Source organism: Onychomys torridus, chromosome 11 (assembly GCF_903995425.1).
Source record: "Onychomys torridus chromosome 11, mOncTor1.1, whole genome shotgun sequence".
NCBI classification, from domain to species: Eukaryota; Metazoa; Chordata; class Mammalia; order Rodentia; family Cricetidae; genus Onychomys; species Onychomys torridus.
The window spans coordinates 61,325,733-61,339,723 of record NC_050453.1 but is presented as its reverse complement, the minus strand read 5'-3'; the positions used below and the strand labels follow the sequence as shown (position 1 = coordinate 61,339,723).

At 45.5% G+C, this 13,991-nt stretch overlaps 1 protein-coding gene across 1 annotated transcript in view; it reads right to left on the bottom strand.

Moving 5' to 3' along the window:
• The window catches only part of Mfsd4a (major facilitator superfamily domain containing 4A), a 36,169-nt gene that overhangs the window by 2,073 nt on the left and 20,105 nt on the right, over nt 1-13,991 (bottom strand). The window contains exon 10 of the mRNA XM_036201980.1: nt 3,310-3,404. Within this exon, the coding sequence (XP_036057873.1) occupies nt 3,343-3,404 (62 nt within the window). The 3' untranslated portion in view covers nt 3,310-3,342. The remainder of the gene's footprint in view (nt 1-3,309; nt 3,405-13,991) is intronic.

Genomic DNA, 13,991 nt, shown 5'->3' with positions numbered 1-13,991 from the left:
CAGTGGAATCTTGAAAATTTTGACTCTAAAGTCCAGAACTAAATTAAATTACATGCCTCACCCTCCACCCATTAAACCCTAGACTCGGATTAGGGATTTTGCTCAGTGGTAGAGCACTTGCTAAGGCCCTGGGTTCGGTCCTCAGCTCCGGGGGGCAAAAAACCCTAGACATGACCTGAGTGGAGTAATGTAGGGGCTGGCAAGCTCAGAATGACATGGATAGAGAGTGGCATCTTTCAGGTGCAGAGGTGCCTAAGTATAGAAGTGTGTGCTGGCTGGGTAGTGAAGGGCGACAGTGAGCTCCTGTTTGGTGGGCAGTTGGAGACCTGTTACTGTTCATTTGTAGTTGTCCTCATGTTCTGTTCTCATGATGTGCAATAGTAGGTCGAAGGTAGTAGTGTTCAGAGTGATGGGAACAGGCACTGTAATGGGCCTTTTTCCCGGTGGATTATTTGGTTTGCATATTTGGAATTACCCTCAGCAGCACTTTGTAGTAATTTAGTGGGTTAATATAGTGTGTACTAAGTAAATATTGAGAGTTGACCCACCTGGGTGTTTGAAATTCTAGAAAACATAAAAAAGTTTTATCTTCCTGAGTTAAAGGAGAAAAGCCATTGGTTTATTTTCACAGATGATATATTTGATAATTTACTGTTTTTAGCACAGAGGTGCCATGGATCCAAGGGCACCATTGAAACTCAGGCTGGGTGTGGTAGCACAGGTCTGTGATCCCAGCACTTGGGAAGTGGAAGCTGGAGGATCAAGAATCAGGGATAGCCTCAGCTACATAGTGAGTTTGAGACTAGCTTGGACTACATGAGACCCTGTCTCAAAAAAAAAAAAAAAAAACAGAAGCAAAAAACTCAGAGCAACTTTGTAAGAAACCGTGAGGCCTTGGGCAGTAGGGGGACCTGCTTTCTTCTTGAAATGAGTGAATTCGAGGAAGCACATGCTTGCTCGTGTGTGTGTGTGTGTGTGTGTGTGTGTGTGTGTGTGTGTGTGTGTGTATATGTGTGTGTGTATGCGCGCGCGTGCACGCGTGCTCGCCTGTATCCTTTTTAATGTTAGTTTATAACCTTGCTGTATGTGTGAGGCAGACATTTCTTTCTGTAGACTACCTCCTTCCTGAAAAAGTCTGAGCTTTATATGGTTTGAATAGCCATAGAATTCTTAGCATCAACAGATCAGTATTCAGAAGAGATTCTGTACCTTCAGCTCACATCTGGTATCCACCCACAGTCATCTTGCCAGGGCAAATGGTGCTGGGCATCTCTGCTCAGCTCAGAGACTGAAGGTGTAAGAGTTGGGGTTTCAGGGTCCCGGGAAGGCCTGGATTTGGAGAGTCTGCTGGTTTCCTTGGTTTTCTGTGGCTCAGTGCGGTGCCACACACCCCTGTGTATACTTCCCTGGGTGTGTTTTCACTTGATCTGTTCTTTTCCCTTACTCGTACTGATTTTTTTAAATACAAAATTAAAATGTCAGGTCTAACTTCAGTAATCTTTTAGTGATTTCTCATATTATTATTGTGATGTTACAGTCCTTATAGTCTGTGTGTTTGAATAAGGGTAGACATTTCCACTGACTAAAAAAGTATATAATATATAATTGAATCTAAAAGTCCTCAGAAGGCCATCATTAAGCTTCATCGAGTTAAAATATGTTTATTTTCCCTTACATTTTAACAGTTAAAATATAAGTGTAATTTTTTTTTTTCCACTGTGGTTTTTGTTTTTGTTTTTGAGATAGGATCTTTCTATGTCATCCAGGCTGGCTGTGAACTGAATCCCAAATGCTGGCATTTACAAGTGTACACTGCCAGGTCTGACTGTTTTTTCAAATTTTGGTGGAGAAAGTAAGGTCATGAACTTAGAGTACTGGATTTTTCTTCTTAAACTGGAAAATTCCTTTCAGATTTGTATTCTGTACTAGAGATCAAAAAAGGCAGGCAGGAGTGGCTGGCAGGTATACCAGAGGCTTGGCTTTCATGGCATAATGCCAGCTGTTGATGTGACCCCAGTCTTTTGTTCACCTTGGCCTTGTGCTGTGAGAGGTCTAGTACTGTTTTACCGTGGCCTGTGATTTTAGCATTCTGAAAGGCAGCTTTATGTGGTAATGTCTGAAGCACCATTGAGAGCCTCAGTAGAACTGTAGCAGAGCAGCTGGCAGTCTTGTGGAACACACACCTTGATTAGGAAATGGTGTTCTTTTTTGTTTATTTTCTTTTTTGATTTTTGAGACTGGGTCTTAGTCTTTAGTCTAGGCTGGTCTCAAACTCTTGGCAATCCTCCTGCCTTGGTATCCCGAGTACTGAGATTATGGCTGTAAGCTACTGTTTGACACAGTAGACGTTTTTTCAACATAGAAATTTCTCCCCACAATTCACTCTATTAAAATGACATTCACACTGTAACATACCAAGCGAGGGTTTTAGCATAAGAAATAAATGCTGTCTAGCATCCCATCCCGCGGAGTCCTTCCCACACCCCAGCAGAATGTCCTAAATCACTGACTCAACATGACGTTCTTTGTTTGAGTCTCAAAGTCAGATTTTTTTTTTTAACATGGAAAATTCTAACTTGAAATTTCCTGGAGCGTTGTCATAGCCTTTTCCAATTTCCCATTAATTCTTTCTCATGGGATTCATACCCAAAGGCCTTCTGGATTCCCTGCACGTCCTGACAGCTGTTCCTTCTCATCTCTGTATTACGCACGACTGACAGTTTTATTTTTATAGTCTTCTTACAGACTTCTTTGACTTTATGTTATATTTTACCAACAGCTTCACAATTACATCAGATTACTTGATGCTAAAGTATATGCCAGCTTCAGCTTTCTTGCTGGATTGTAAAATGCTGTTTTTGTTGTGTTTTTTCGTTTGGGACACTTAAGCAGCTGAAGGAACAGTTTATTCAATGGCTTGTCCTGTTTATCACTTATTTACTACATATGTGTCATTCGCCTGTGCCAAAAACTGGGAGTCATGCCATGGTGCCATGCTTTGGCTTGGAAAAGTGTGGAGGCAAGTGCAGGCCTGGGCAGAAACCTGGGGCCGGGAATGAATTTCCAAACCTACAAGATTAAGAGTGTTGATGCTGTGGTCTGTGGAGCGGGTGGGGATGGGGAGGGGGGGAGGGGGGGGTCTCAAGTGGATTTGAGCGGCTAGGGAAGGGACAGACACATGCTCTGTCTCCGGCAGACACGCCCAGATGCTGGCTTCTGAGGAAAGCGCTTTGTTAGTCTTGGTCTAGGTCTCCTGTTCCCAGTGCTGGCACTACCCCATCATTCTCTTACAGTATCAGAACTACTTACTGAAGGCGCAGTCTCCATCCCTGAGCGGGATTCTTACGGGTGACGGTGCGTCTTGTGCTCCGTGGAACTTGTCACTATCAGAGTCATTTCCTCACCTGTCAACAGCAGATGGGAGAGGTCAGTGGTCATCGTGCAGGTATCCAGCGAGTGCCCCATCCGAAGCCGACAGTCCCTCACAGCCGCTTTGCTGTTGCTGAAACAGAGTGTGACACGTGGCTCGCTTGCCAGAAAGAAGCCATTTCTTAGGTACTGCTAAGGTCTGTAGCTAAGCCCCTGTGAAAGGTAGAAAGGCAGAGTGGCTTGTAGGGGAGAAACGGCTCACGTGATTTGATGTGACTCTGGGGTGCCGGCGACAGAACCAGGACCCTCGTGTGTGCTAAAAAAGTGACCACTGCTGGACTGTATCCCTAGCAACACCTCCTCCATAACTAAATGGCAGCTCTCACCAGGAAATTCCTGGGCATTACAGACAGTCTCTTGAATGTTAAGTGTGATGCACATGGGGAAGGTTCATGAAGTTAACTTGTCTTTGAACTACTTACCTGGGGATCGAGCGCATTTCTAAGTCCTCCCGAGGTACTGGCTGAGTATATATACTCTATATATACTGCCATGTTGACCCCGGGCATGTGACTTTTTCCGTGAGAGGCACATGTATCCCCTAGGATGACTATTTGTTCTAAACCTAATAAAGGAAACCCCCTCACTGCTGCACCTACAGATGTCACCTTTTAAAGATAGTGCCTTGATCGGTTCAGGTTTTGTTTTGTTTTGTTTTTTTTTCCTTCGAGATGGTTTCTCTGTGTAGTTTTGGTGCCTGTCCTGGAACTCGCTCTGTAGACCAGACTGGCCTTGAACTCACAGAGATCGGGAGGCTCTGCCTCCCGAGTGCTGGGATTAAAGGCGTGCGCCACCACTGCCCGGCTTCAGTTCAGTTTTAAATGCATGGAATCATAGGCCTTACAGACCATTGCTGGTGTGTTAGGGGCCTGATGCTTAGACCACTCCCAACAGTCTTACCCTGCAGACGTCTGTCCATGTGGCAAGTGGAAGGACATCTTTCCCAAAGCTCTTTGAATTTCTGTTTGCTTCATGTAAGATTGCCCCTAGGTTGGCTGGGAGGTTGCTCAGGAGGTGTCTAGGGTGTAAGTGGAGGGAGGCTTCCTGGCTTGTTGGCATCATGTCCCCTTTAAGCCCTATATTAGTAGCATTAGCAGAAACCTCAAAGCGGGTCAGGCTGAATGGTCTCAGCTTTTGCCTTGCTCCCATCTTAGTAAGGCCCACTGATTCTCATCCCTCCAGGGATTGTGAGCTGTGATCCTATAGCCTGGAATCTTGTTGATAAGGTGAGAGAGGGAGATGGGGTGCCTGGCAGCTGGCCCACAGGTCCTGCCAATAGAATCATTCACTCGGCCAGCTCTCAGGAGGGGAATTCTGTGCACTGCTATGAAATCACTTGGCACTTTCTTGGGATCTATATTAGCACTGTTTGCTTGTTTATTGTTTTTTGTTGTTGTTGTTGGTTGTTTTTTGAGACAGTGTCTCACTGTGTAGCTCTGAGAAACTCACTGTGTGGACCAGGCTGGCTTTGAGCTCACAGAGATCCTCCTGCCTCTGCCCCTAAGTGCTGGGATTAAAGGCGTGCACACCATGCCCAGCTGTTTTTGTTTTTAATAACTGGAAGCAGTTAATGGTAATTTTGCTTGATTTCAGCTTCAGGATATTGAGGGTCAGGGAAATATGGTTTATTCTCATTTCTAGTTTGGGGAACTTAGGAACGTCTGGGGAAGGAAGAAATGGATCGCCTGATGAGCCCTCCTTCCAAGCTCGGTGAGGCAGCCTCTTTCAGCTAGAATGTAAATGACTCATAGCTTTCAATATTGTGCTTTTTAGACATGTCTGATTTTAAAGATGACTTGCATTGGTAGATTGCACTGTAAATTTGAAAAATTTACAATTGCAAGGGATTTTAGGTGTTGCTCTCCTTCCTTGTTTATTTCTGTTACGTCGGGGACACAGTCCCTTCTGAGACATTTCATTGTTTGCTTGAGGACAGTATTACCAGCGGCCTCTGTTGGACAGCGTCTGATGCCGCCATTTGTGCTAGAACAGCGTGCTTCAGTCTACCCTGGTGAATGTCACTGGGGTCAGCTAAAATGCTACCTAGACAAAAGATCACATAAGATCTTTGAGTTCCTGGAGGCCTGCTCCCAGGTCTGGCCCTGAGGCTCTTCCCTTGGCTTCTAGCAGTTTCCTTTAAATATAAAACTCTGTCTGGGACGGGTAGCACATGCCTGTAATCCTGTTGCTTGGGAGGTGCAGGAAGAAGGATTATAGAGTTCAGGGTCATCCTTGGCTACATAGTGAGTTTGAGGCCAACCTGAGCTACGGGAGAGCCTGCCTAAAATACATTTTGAAGAAAGGGGTGGGAATTGAGTGGCAGAGCACCTGTGGCAGGCGGCTCAAAACTGCTTGTAGCTCCAGCACTAGAGGATCTGACGCCCTCTTCTGGCCGCTGTGGGCATCTGCACAAATACTGAACAAAAACACACCACCTTTTTTTTTTTTTTTTTTTTTTTTTTTTTAAAGAAGCCTTTAGTTCATGTTGATATTGATTAGTTTGGTTCTAAACATAAAATTTTGGGTTAAAGTGAGTTTCTGAGAATTATGTCCTTTATTCACCAAATAAATTGACTTTTTAAAATTTTTTTAAGTAAGTAGGTTTTGTTTTTATGAGCTGGCTCTTGTCTTGCTTAGACTGATATTAGCAACAGTCTCTTCAAGTATCCACCTCCTGAGTAGCTGGGGCTGCAGGTGCATGCTACCACATCTGGCTTAAAGCTGCATTTGAGAACAGCCTTATAATTTCCCATGAGTCCTACTAGAACTTTTTCGAAAGACCCTCCTAGCTGGAGCTCAGTTGGTAGAGTGACCGACCGCCTAGCCTGCCAGCCCACGGTTTGAACCCCATCATGTCACAAACTGTGAGTGGGGCTCAAGCCTGTCATCCTAGCACTAGGAATGTAGAGGCAGGATGATCAAGAAGTTCAAGGTCGAGTGGCAAGTTCAGGACCAACCAAAGGTACAAGAAGACCCTTGTGATTAATGGGAACCAGCCATGGGTTATTTTACATTGTGTGTGCTAGGAGGTTGAGTCACAGTGAACCTGGCAGTTGGTGGCACTGTTAGGTGTGAACATGATTTAAAAGGTAAATGACATTAAATAACAAACTCTTACTTTTCATTCAGTTCGTCTACAGTTTAGTGAAAAGCATTAGAAAGTGTTCTGCCATGGCGTGAGTGCAGTGTATGTACACCGGTGTGTACACAGGATGGGGGGGGGAGTTCCTGTGTTCTGCCATGGCGTGAGTGCAGTGTATGTACACCGGTGCATACACAGGATGGGGGGGGAGTTCCTGTGTATGTGTGTATGTGGGACGGATGATGAAAAGGACTTGGCAGGGTACTCCGCTCCTCAGAGGAACTGTTGCCTGTGTGTCCACCCCTCCTTGCTTATTTTATTGAAAGCTATATCTCACATTACTCCCTGTCACCACTTTGTAGAAAGCAGATCTGTAGATGGGGTAACAACACCTGCCCAGAAGAAGAGCTGTCAGGGCGATACTAATTACATGTCTTAATTTAGCTTAATTTATGTTAAGGAGACCTGCAAAGTATTACAATCACCTTTTGTTCTTTTCTGAAAGAAGCAATTGAAATGGTAACTGCTAACAGTCCTTAAAATTAACATTAGTTGTTCTTACAGCTGGACAGAATGCGTCATCTATCTACACAGTAGCACTTAACTGTAGAGACAACGGGGTGTTGTTTTAAGGCTGGTGAAGCCAGTGTGGAGTCAGGAGTTTAGGGAGATGGGGCAAAGGACGAATGTGCACTTTGAGGGCTTTCTAATGCACTGCTGTTCTGAGAAAAGGTGGCAGTCCACTGGGTGCCATCTCCAGGCATTGCAGGGGACCGCCCTGGGTAAGCGGTCAGGCAGGGGTCCATCCTTCTGTTGCTTCTAAGCTTTATGCAAAAGCTTTGTTAACTTCCATAGAGATCATGTGTATTTTAAGAAAATGATACATTTTAAAAACTTTTATGTAAGAACTGACAGAGGGATTTGCTTGTTGTATGTGGGAAGCTGGCTTTAAGAAAGCACTCTGGCATGTTTACTACAAGTCCAGAGCTGTAGAGATCTGTTTATAGATATATGTGCAACTAGATATGGACAATTGTATTTTTTTAAAATAAATATTTTTAACAAATGACTTGACTTGATTATTCCCCCCCCCCCCCCATCACAGTAGTCACTGATATTTTCACCCACACTAACTGGGTAAAGAATGAATTCAGTGGGTGTTGCTGAAGCCCGGTCTTCAGCTGCCTGATGTGTCTCCATGGAAACATATAAAGCCCGGGTCAGAACAGGTAGTGAAGAGAGGTGATTGTAAAATGATTGCTGGCATGGAAGAAACTGGGAGAAGAGATGGGCCGGAAACACTCTGTCATGTGAAATTTTTTTGGTTTGGTTTTGTTTTTCAAGACAGGGTTTCTCTGTGTAACAGCCTTGGCTGTCCTGGATCTCCCTCTGCAGACCAGGCTGGCCTCGAACTCACAGAGGTCCGCCTGCCTCTGCCTCCCGAGTGCTGGGATTAAAGGCGTGCGCCACCATGCCCAGCTTGTCATGTGAAATCTTTTAAAAATTTTATTCCATTTATTTACTTCGTGTCTGGGTATGTACGTGCAGGGTACAAGTGTGTCACTGCACACATGGCAGTCGGGACAGCTTGGGGAACCAGTTTTTGTCTTCTGTGTGTCCTGGGGATCAGACTCAGGTCAAAGGCGTGGTGGCACCTCCTTTATTCTCTCAGCCATCTTTCTGGCCCTGAAGTGTGTGTGTGCCTGTGTGTGTGTGTGCGCGCACGTTTTACAACTTCAGCGTTTTGGAAATGTAGAACTCCAATGAGATGCATTTATTTCGGCCTTTGGAATGAGCAGTCCTTGCTTATTTACACTCTCGCACCCTTTTTTGTTTTGAGACAGGGTCTCATGTAGCTTTGGCTGGTCTGGAACTTTCTGTGTAGACCTTGCTAGCCCTGAACTGTGGTCCTCCTGCCTCAGCCATCTGAGGTTACAGATATGCACTCCAATGCTTGGCGTCCCTAGCCCCCTTCCCTTGTATGGCCTGTGAGGAGGAAATTGGAGACCAGTTCATTTAGCAGTGAAATTAAGACAAAATAGAATTGGCTTGAAACACCGTGGGGAAAGTAGGCTTAATAAGTAGGTGACAAGATTGTGTCAGAGAGCAGGTTCACATCCAGATGAAGTTAACAACGTAACAGATGGCTGGTGGGCAGGCCACGGGCCCTCGGGAGATGTCTCTTCAGGCAGTGCTTGGCCACACAGTTGACGCACTGAAGGTCCCTCCTGCGTACCTTTCTCAAATGTGCTGTCTAGAGTAGTCTATGGTCCCCTGAGCTCAGAGGAGCTGAGAAGTACTGTCTTGCTTTTAGAATGCCCAAAGTTCCAAATGCTTCAGTGGAAAAGCCTGAGGAAGCCACCATTTCTGATCTGGCCCTTCCAGCTGTTGACACTACATTGGAGCTACCTGCTAAGGGCAAGTACCAGCTGTGTTTACAGGGGGATCTAGTAACAAATATCCTCACACTGAGGCTCTTTGGGACTGGCTCTATTAGGTGAGAGACTGTCTTAGGGTTTCTGTTGCTGTGAAGAGACACTGTGACCACGGCAACTCTTATAAAGGAAAATATTTCATTGGGATGGCTTACAGTTTCAGAGTTTAGTCCATTATGGTGGGATATGGCAACACTCAGGCAGACATGGTGCTGGAGAAGGAGCTGAGTGTCCTACATTTTGACTTACAGGAAACAGGAAGTGGTCTGTCTCACTGGGCATGGCTTGAGCATATATGAGCCCTCAAAGCCCACCTCCACTTGCCACACTTCCTCCAACAAGACCACACCTACTCCAACAAGGCCACACCTCCTAATAGTGCCACCTCCATTGGGCACCATTTTCTTTCAAGCCACCATGGAAGCAATACTTGAGAGTCACAGGATCACACATTGATCAGGACTACCCAGTGATACACCAACCAGGGTACACCTGCCATGAAAGGGATCATGAAGTGACTTCATTAGGAGTCTCTCAGAAGTACAGTGGCATGTCATAGAGAAAGACTACCACAGGAGTGAAAATTTGAACAGCAATGGCTCCTGGCAAATGCTGGTGAAGCTACTGGATTTAAGTGTATTGATCCCACATGTCTTGAACACATTTCTGTCATTAACCAAAACGCCTCTCCCGTCTGGCCCAGTGGTGGTTTGGTCCTGTTAATGACCTCTCCTTGAGATGCTCTTCGCATACCTCCCAGTAAACCACTTTGACCCTGAATTTGTCCCTATCTCTGGCCTCATTTTTACCCTCCCGAATCAGTTCCTTTCCTAAACCTCTAGTCTTGGAGGAACTCCCAGGGTTCAAACTCTCCCAGTCCCTACAGCCACTACCTAGGTGATTTCATTTGGTCCCTTGGCTTTAAACACTATAAGTTACATAACTTTTACGTAAGTTATAAACATCATAAACTGATGTGCAAAAAAACTTTTTGAAAAGACATGGCCTCACTATGTAGCTCTGGCTGGCCTGAGCTATATAAACCAAGCTGGCCTCAAACTCACAGGAGAGCCTCCTGCCTCTGCCTCCTGAGTGCTGGCATTAAAGGTGTGCGCCACCACACAGATCAGCCAATCTTATTTTTAGCAGCTGTTCTTTATATTTTCATTTTTTTAATGTGTATGAGTGTTTTGCCTGCAAATGTGTGAGTGTAGCATGTAGGTGCCTGAGAGACTAGTAGATAAAGTATCACATCCTGTGGAACTGGAGTTAGGAGCTGGCAATGACACCCCACACCCCACCACAGGAGTTGTCCTGTGGTGCTGGGAACCGAACCTGAGTCGTCTGGAACAGCAAGTGCTCTTAAGTGCTGAGGCGTCTCTCTGGCCCTAACACGGCTCTTGAGTATTCCTGGGCTTCCAGTGTTGAGACTGTCGCCAGCCGTCTCTGTCTGGACTGAGTGTGTCTAGGTTCATGGCATCTTTCAGAGAATTCACGAAACAGCAGTAAAGCAGAGAGAAGTTGTTGAGGAGCAAACTGAGAGCAGAGTAGGGACAGACTGAGCCCGGGAGATGGCTCAGTGCACCAAGGGGCTTCCTGCACAAGCCTGACAACTTGAGTTCAGATCCCCGGAATACAAGGAAAAGCCAAATTTATAATCCTAGCTCCCTCTACCCCAGTGGTTCTCAACCTTCCTATTGTTGTGACCCTTTAATACAGTTCCAGATTCTTGCATGTGGGCGTGTCTGCATGAGGGTAGACCTGCCTGGAGAGAGATGCTGTGTCTCAGTTCCTAAGGCCATCAGAAATGCGTATTTTCCAATGATCGTAGGCCACCCCAGGTTGAGAACCACTGCTGTACCCGGAGATGGGAGGCTAAGGCCGGAGAATCCACCAGAAGCTTTGGGCCAGATAGCCTGGCTTATGCAGCAGCAAAGAGTCCTCCCTTCTCAGACAAGATGGAAAGGCAGGGACCAGCACCTGAGGATTGTCTTCTGACCTCTACAGGCATGGTATGGATGTGTGTACTGCACATGTCCTTTCCCATGATGCATCTGATTTCAATCTCTTACATTCATTCAATCATGCACAGGCATGATGGTAAAACAGGGATTTTTCCTAAAAGTTCATTTTGAGCGTAGTTTGCCTTATTGTACATGCACTTTAAACCAGTTCAGGCCAGATAGACCCACTGCCTCACATTGATTTCTGCATACTGACACTGCTGCTCTCTTTATACTGCATGGCTTGAATTATTCAGTAGTCCCAGATTTCTATGGGGAAGAAAGACCTGGACACAGTATAAAATTTTCCTCTATAAAAGGTACAAAACCTCAATGAGATTTTTTTTTTTTTTAAATTCTCAATGCTGCTTCTGTACCTTGTAGATGTCAGTAAAGAAAAATAGGATGTCCATTTCATTCTCTCTGTGCTTCACATCCCCAAATACATTTCAGGGTGTCCTTAGCCATAAAAGGGGAGTTGCTAAGGGTTGCTAGGTAGCTCCAGGTCAGCGTTACCAGTTTATTTAGGGAATGGTGTGCAGCTCCATGTTGGCAGAGTCTTCCTGGTTAAGTGTGGTGTGTATAGCCAGGCTAAGAGGAGTCTTCCCTAGGCATGCCTGCCTCAAAATGGCTTCATACCTCGACACAGGGCAGACGCCTTGGACTTACCTGGGACTGCCACCTTTCTGTCTCTCATACACACACAATCCATCAGCAAATCCCGGCCAGTGTGACCTTCAACTTGAATCCGCTCTCACCCTCCCACTGCTACCAACATGGCCCAGGTCACTCACTTCTCTAGCCCTACAGTTGTACCTGATCTGATCTTGTCAACTCAGCCACACAGTCTTCAGACAGCCAGAGTGACAATTTTAAGTGTGGAAACGACCCTATGTCACACTCTGTCAATAACCTCATGTCCCCCAGAAAAGCCTGGGTTCCTACCCTGATATGTGTGATCCGGGGCCCAGCTAGCACACCACCCACCCTGCTTCCTGCCCACCCGGCTTCTTTGCAGTTGGTCCACACAAGCCTGCCAGCTGCTTCTCAGGTTCTATGAAGCATATTCCAGTTCACAAACCTTTCCCTCGCTGTGGCCTCTGCCTGGCAGGGTGTTCCCAGGTACCCAGCTGGCTTGCTCCTGTAGCACAAATGCTGTCCTTTTGGTAAGACAGCCTGAGCATCTCTAGGCATCCCCTACCCCCTCCCTGCTTTTTCTTTACAGTACTCCGCCATCCTATAACATGTTATATATTTATTTGCTGTTTCTATGGTTTTGGCCTTGCAGTCCTTGAGAGGCAGGGACTTCTCATTCACTGCTGACACTACACCTAAGTGTCTGCTTTGAATGAGGTGAGCGCTTAGTCTTTTTTTTTTTTTTTTTTTTCTTCTTTTTTTAATGAGTAAACCTCTGTGAACCGGGGCTGGAGCTCTGTTGGTAGATGCCTGCCTCTCCTGTGTGCACTGCGTTTGCTCCCCAGACCCACATAACCTGGCTTTGGGGAGGCACACCTGTAATCCTAGCACTTGGGATGTAGAAATAAGAAAATCAGGAGTTCAAGATAATTTGAACTACAGAGTAATATCTAGTCTATCTTGGTCTACGGAAGATCTGCTTTAAAAAGAAAGACCTGTTCCAGCGGAGACGATCTCCCTATGAGAACACGCCTCTCACAAAGGATCCCCTTCATCCCTCTCCAGAAGAGGAAAGAGGAAATGCAAGAAAAAGCACCTGGTGCAGAGCCCCAATTCCTAGTTCATGGATGGGAAATTCCCAGGGTGCTGGAAGATCACCATGGTCTTTAGCCGTGCACAAACGACAGTCCTGTGTGTGGCTGCTCCATTGCCCTCAAGCAAGGCCAATGGAAGGATGCTCCTCAGAAGGAAGCAGAGCTGAAAACACGTGACTCAAGGTAAGTGGGAACCATCCCAAGAAACACATTTTGAATATATATATATGTGTGTGTGTATATATATACATATGCGTATGTGTATATATACACACATATATACGGAAAGAAAAAATATGTGAAAGAAAAAAGATACATATAATGTATGGAAGAAATAAAGAAAAAAAAAAACCCTTTATGTTACTGTGCCTGCCTCTAGGTGTGCTGGGGGTTAGATTCCCATGTCTGCAGAAGGAATCTGGGAGCAGGGAGACTTCACAACAGTCTGAAATGACGAAAGTTTTGAGAGCTAGAAGTGTGGCTCCATGGTTAAGTTCTTGCCTAGAATGCATGGAATTCTCTAGACTGCCCCAAACTCCCAAATGTATACATACATACATACATGTGTACTTGTCATGTATATATCACATATATGAGGTGTGTGTGTATGCACCATGTGACCCTATAAGAGATACCTGTCTCTGGGAAGCATTAGACCCTTTGAGCTTACGTATAAAGGGTCAACTGCCCTTCATGATGGATAACACACTTACTAAGCTTAAAATATTTTATTTTAGGAAAGTATTAGATTTGCTTTCATTTATTTTCTCTATGAACACATCAATCATCACCCATGTAGATATAACCAGCGACTCTTCTTTTTCAATCTGTCTAAAAAGGGTGTTTTCTTGAAAAACTACAAGGAAAATACAAGTGCGTTTCTCTCTGCCCAGGCCAGTTACTACAGTCAGATCGCATATTTCAATTCGGCCAGTATTGGGTGCTCTTGAACATACTCATAAATACACTTAAAATGACTTCCTTAGGCCATCAGCGTTTCAAAGTGCAGTTAGTTTGCATTACAGTTTGCACCAAACGTGAATGGCGTCTAAGCTGCTTATGAGGCTTGTAATAAAGGTAAAAACTTGAGCATTCGGAAGGCAGTTCCCATGTTGGGCATGTAGCAAATACTCTATACACACTTAATTCTCTCAGAATTCCCGTGAGGTAGGGTGCTTTTAGAAACGCCACCATAGTGGTAAAAACAAGCGAGGCTAGAAATGCCTGGACGTGGGGCAGGGGGTGGGGCTGGCAGGTGGGGGGTGGGGCTGGCAGGTGGGGGGTGGGGCTGGCAGGTGGGGGGTGGGGCTGG